Genomic DNA, 3,939 nt, shown 5'->3' with positions numbered 1-3,939 from the left:
GACACGCTAGTTTTAACTGGATTACATAATCCCTTCTGTCCCGAAATTTGCTCCGGAGTAACTGCTTACCTAACGAAGCCATAACCGCAACCAACCTCAACGTATACTTATGAGACCAATAAATTATTCCTTCGGTAACGTTCGTCATTAATTTAATCCAATATAGTAGGCAATGATTAACTGCAAAGTATTTGAAGTAATATGAGCAATTTATTTAGGTCCTTCGCATTAATTAATTACTCAGAAGTTAGCGTGATGCAACAGCTTACGTAACCTAATGCATGGATTGTTATTGCATAGGATATGTAACCACTACATGCAGGTATAAAGAAATAACAAATTTAAAAAATAATATAATAACTTTATAATTACTGTACGCTCTCTTATTTGTTTCACATTCAATCAATCGCACTATAAAACAAATTCTTGAATTTTATAGAGACAATAGGAAAATCCGTTATCCACATCCTGATGGACAGGACAAGTAAAAAAAAACTCTATGATTATTTATTAGATCCTAAGCAATAACTTTATTTAACGTTTTTATTTTATATATCTGAAACTAAAAAACTAATATCAACATGATCATTAATAGTGATGTGCCAAGTCGAATCAAGTGATTCGAATCATTCGAATCAAGCCTTTAACGACTTGATTCGAATCAGATTTTACTTGATTCGAATCAACTCGTATCAAGCCGCGAAATATTTACTGTGATAAAACATGTGTGAACACAAATTTTCATAAATATAAAAAAAATGTTTTTAATTTAATCAATATTATAATAATATAAATAATAATAATAATAAATATAAAAATAATAATAATAAATATGAAAAATAAATCTTGAATTAAATCATGCGAGTCACCCGCCTTTAATACGCTTAAATGTATCACGCGACTCCAATTTATATGACTTTAACCGCATTCAAGTCGATATGAATTCATCCGAGTTCCTATGACTCAAACCGACTTATCCCGACTTCAAGACGTTATGAATTGATTCGAGTTCCTATGACTCAAACCGACTTATCCCGACTTCAAGTCGTTATGAATTGATTCGAGTTCCTATGACTCAAACCAACTTATCCCGACTTCAAGTCGGTATGAATTTATCCGAGTTCCTATGACTCAAACCGACTTATCCCGATTTCAAGTCGTTATGAATTCATACGAGTTTATATGACTCAAACCGAATCATCCCGAGTTCAAGCGGCTTGAACGATATGAGTTCGAAACATGTGTCTGTGTCTTAGCGTATCGACTTATCGACTTGCGTGTTTGTTTATTTTTGACTAAGCGCTGAGAGCCAATTTGTTCATGAATTACAAAAAACTCATTTAGATAATAATAAGTACGCGTTTTAGATTTTAAATATTATAACATTTTATCAACTACACAACGAGTTTCATACACATACAAAATTATCATATTTTAATTATGTAAGTAATGGCAAATTCACACAAATGAAATATTATCAATCTTTACAGTAGTGGATTGATTTTTAAGTCATTCATAAGACGTTAGATTCAGCCCCCTGTTTAGATTAGATCTAAACAATCAATAATATAAACATGCATTCGTTCAACGTAAGATTAAGAATATTGTTTTATATGCTTTAGTGAAAGAGAAGTGTTTGGTTATATTTTACTGTAAATTCATTTGAAAATTTATTTGACCGTCTATTAAATATTATTTAATAATTTTTGTAATATATTTCAATCGATAGTAATTTGTGTTTACAATCGTTACTTTATTGAGTCAGTGTGTGTCTGCTTTTCCCGATTTTCACATAGATTTTGTTTTTACTGGCTAATTATAATTATTAAAAATGCCTCCCACTAAATCAAGCGTCGCTTGGCAGTTTTTCACAATTAATGCTGATAATAATAAACTGGTGTGTAAATTGTGCTCATTAAGCTATTGTAAATCTGGAAGTACAACCACTCTCGTTAATCATTTAAAAAACAAACATATTATTGAATATAGTGAAGCTGTAGCAGCTAATCCAGTGACATTTCAAAATGTGAGATCTGCTGTGAATGTGGTTAATCTTATAACGCAACCTGTAGTGCCAAATGTCTCACAACCAATTTGAGTACTGAGGCTCCTGCAAAACGTTTGAAACAAATGCGGCTTACTATTCCTGGTAAAATTAATCAAAAAGCTGGCGATGATGCTTAATGAACATGATTATTTTAGATATGCAACCGATACAGATAGTGGAAAATGATGGATTTAAAAAGTATTCGCGAATTCTAAATTCAGATTATGTATTACCTTCCAGAAAAGTACTCACGCGTATGTTAGAGGAAAAATATGAAATGCATAGTGCGGAAGCAAAGGCAAAACTTACATTTGTCGAAACATTGCAATTACGACTGATATATGGAGTAGCGATAGCCAGAAAAGTTTTCTTAGCGCAACTGCTCATTTTATTAAAGATAGCAAATTAAATTCATTAGTCATAGCAACAATAGAACTCAGAGAAAATCACACGTCACAAAATATTTCTAATGGTTTGAAATCTGTGTTAATTGAATGGCAAATCTTTGATAAAGTTGATATTGTTGTGACTGATAATGCGCCGAATATGAAGAAAGCTATTACTTTATTTTTGAATAAAAAAAATTTATCGTGCGTAGCTCACACATTAAATTTAGTTGTTAAAAATTGTTTAGATAAAGACAAGAAAATTGTGAACTTCTTATCGCAATCACAAAAGCTAGAGCGATTGTAGCACATTTTAAACATAGTGTGAAATCGTCAGGTATTCTGCAAGGATTACAAAAGCAAATGAACTTAGATGTTATTACTTTATCACAAGATATACCAACTAGATGGAATTCTACTTTTTATATGTTCGAAAAGTTATTGAGGGTTAAAGTTGCACTATGCGCAGCTTTGCCTTTAATAGATTCTCCTCCACTAAACCTGAGTTTTGCTGAGTGGGCTATTTTAGAAGATTGTGTGAAAATTCTACAGCCACTGGAAATTGTAACCAAAACATTGTCAGGTGAATTTTATCCCACCTTATCCAGTGTAATACCTATAATTCAAGGGGTAAAAATTCTATAAATAAAAGAACGCCAACAACTAATGCTGGGAAAAATTTGCAACAATTCTTGTTGAGAAATATAAGTCAAAGATTTGGTAATTTAGAAAATGATGAAATTACAGCAAAAGCAACAATTCTTGACCCCAGATATAAGAAAAAAGCCTTTGGATTAGAGAGTTGTGCGGATAAAGCAATGGCTTTGGTTTTAGATGAAGTAAAAGAAATGACTACGGCAGAACATATTGAAGAGGCCGAAAATAATGAACCATTATCAGTACCGTCAAACCCTAATATAGATGATGAAATCTGGGAAAATTTTGATATGCGTGTGGTTCAGACAATAGAACAAACTTCAATCTCTCTTCCAGAAAGATTATTGCAAGAATATATAAATTTGCCATATTTGAATAGAAAGCAAGATCCTGTTCAGTTTTGGGAGGAAAGAAAAAACATATATCCTGCTTTATATAAAATGGCGAAAAAATATTTATGTATACCGGCATCATCCGTTCCGTCAGAGCGCTTATTTTCCAAGGCTGGCATGTTGACTAATCAACGACGGAATAGGTTACAACCAAATAAATTAAATCAACTATTATTCCTTAATTCTTATTATTCAGAAAAATATTTGTAGTCATTAGTTATATTTGTAGCAAGTTTATTATTATATATATATTAATATAAATGTATTAATCTCTGCACTTTTTGGAATTAATTGCTTACTAAATTAATAAATTCACTTATAAAATTATTAAAGTGATATTATTTCTTGTCTTAAATTATAATTGTTCATATATGAACTTGATTCGAATTGATTCGAATCATGATTCGAATCAGGTTTTTTTCTGATTCGAATCACTCGAATCAGGAAATTTTCGAGT

At 31.1% G+C, this 3,939-nt stretch overlaps 1 protein-coding gene across 1 annotated transcript; it reads left to right on the top strand.

Annotated features, from left to right (window-relative positions):
- The first annotated feature begins 2,796 nt into the window (after nt 1-2,796).
- Nucleotides 2,797-3,692, top strand: LOC113373952 (zinc finger BED domain-containing protein 4-like). Its single transcript, XM_026614215.1, has 2 exons — nt 2,797-2,997; nt 3,042-3,692. The coding sequence occupies exons 1-2, from the start codon at nt 2,797-2,799 to the stop codon at nt 3,690-3,692; spliced, it is 852 nt and encodes a 283-aa protein (XP_026470000.1).
- Nucleotides 3,693-3,939: the final 247 nt, after the last annotated feature.

Source organism: Ctenocephalides felis, unplaced genomic scaffold, assembly GCF_003426905.1.
Source record: "Ctenocephalides felis isolate EL2017-DRISC unplaced genomic scaffold, ASM342690v1 CF-g0.4_SCAFFOLD_01604, whole genome shotgun sequence".
In the NCBI taxonomy this organism is placed as follows: Eukaryota; Metazoa; Arthropoda; class Insecta; order Siphonaptera; family Pulicidae; genus Ctenocephalides; species Ctenocephalides felis.
The sequence above is the reverse complement of the archived record's forward strand: the minus strand, read 5'-3'. Positions and strand labels throughout refer to the sequence as shown.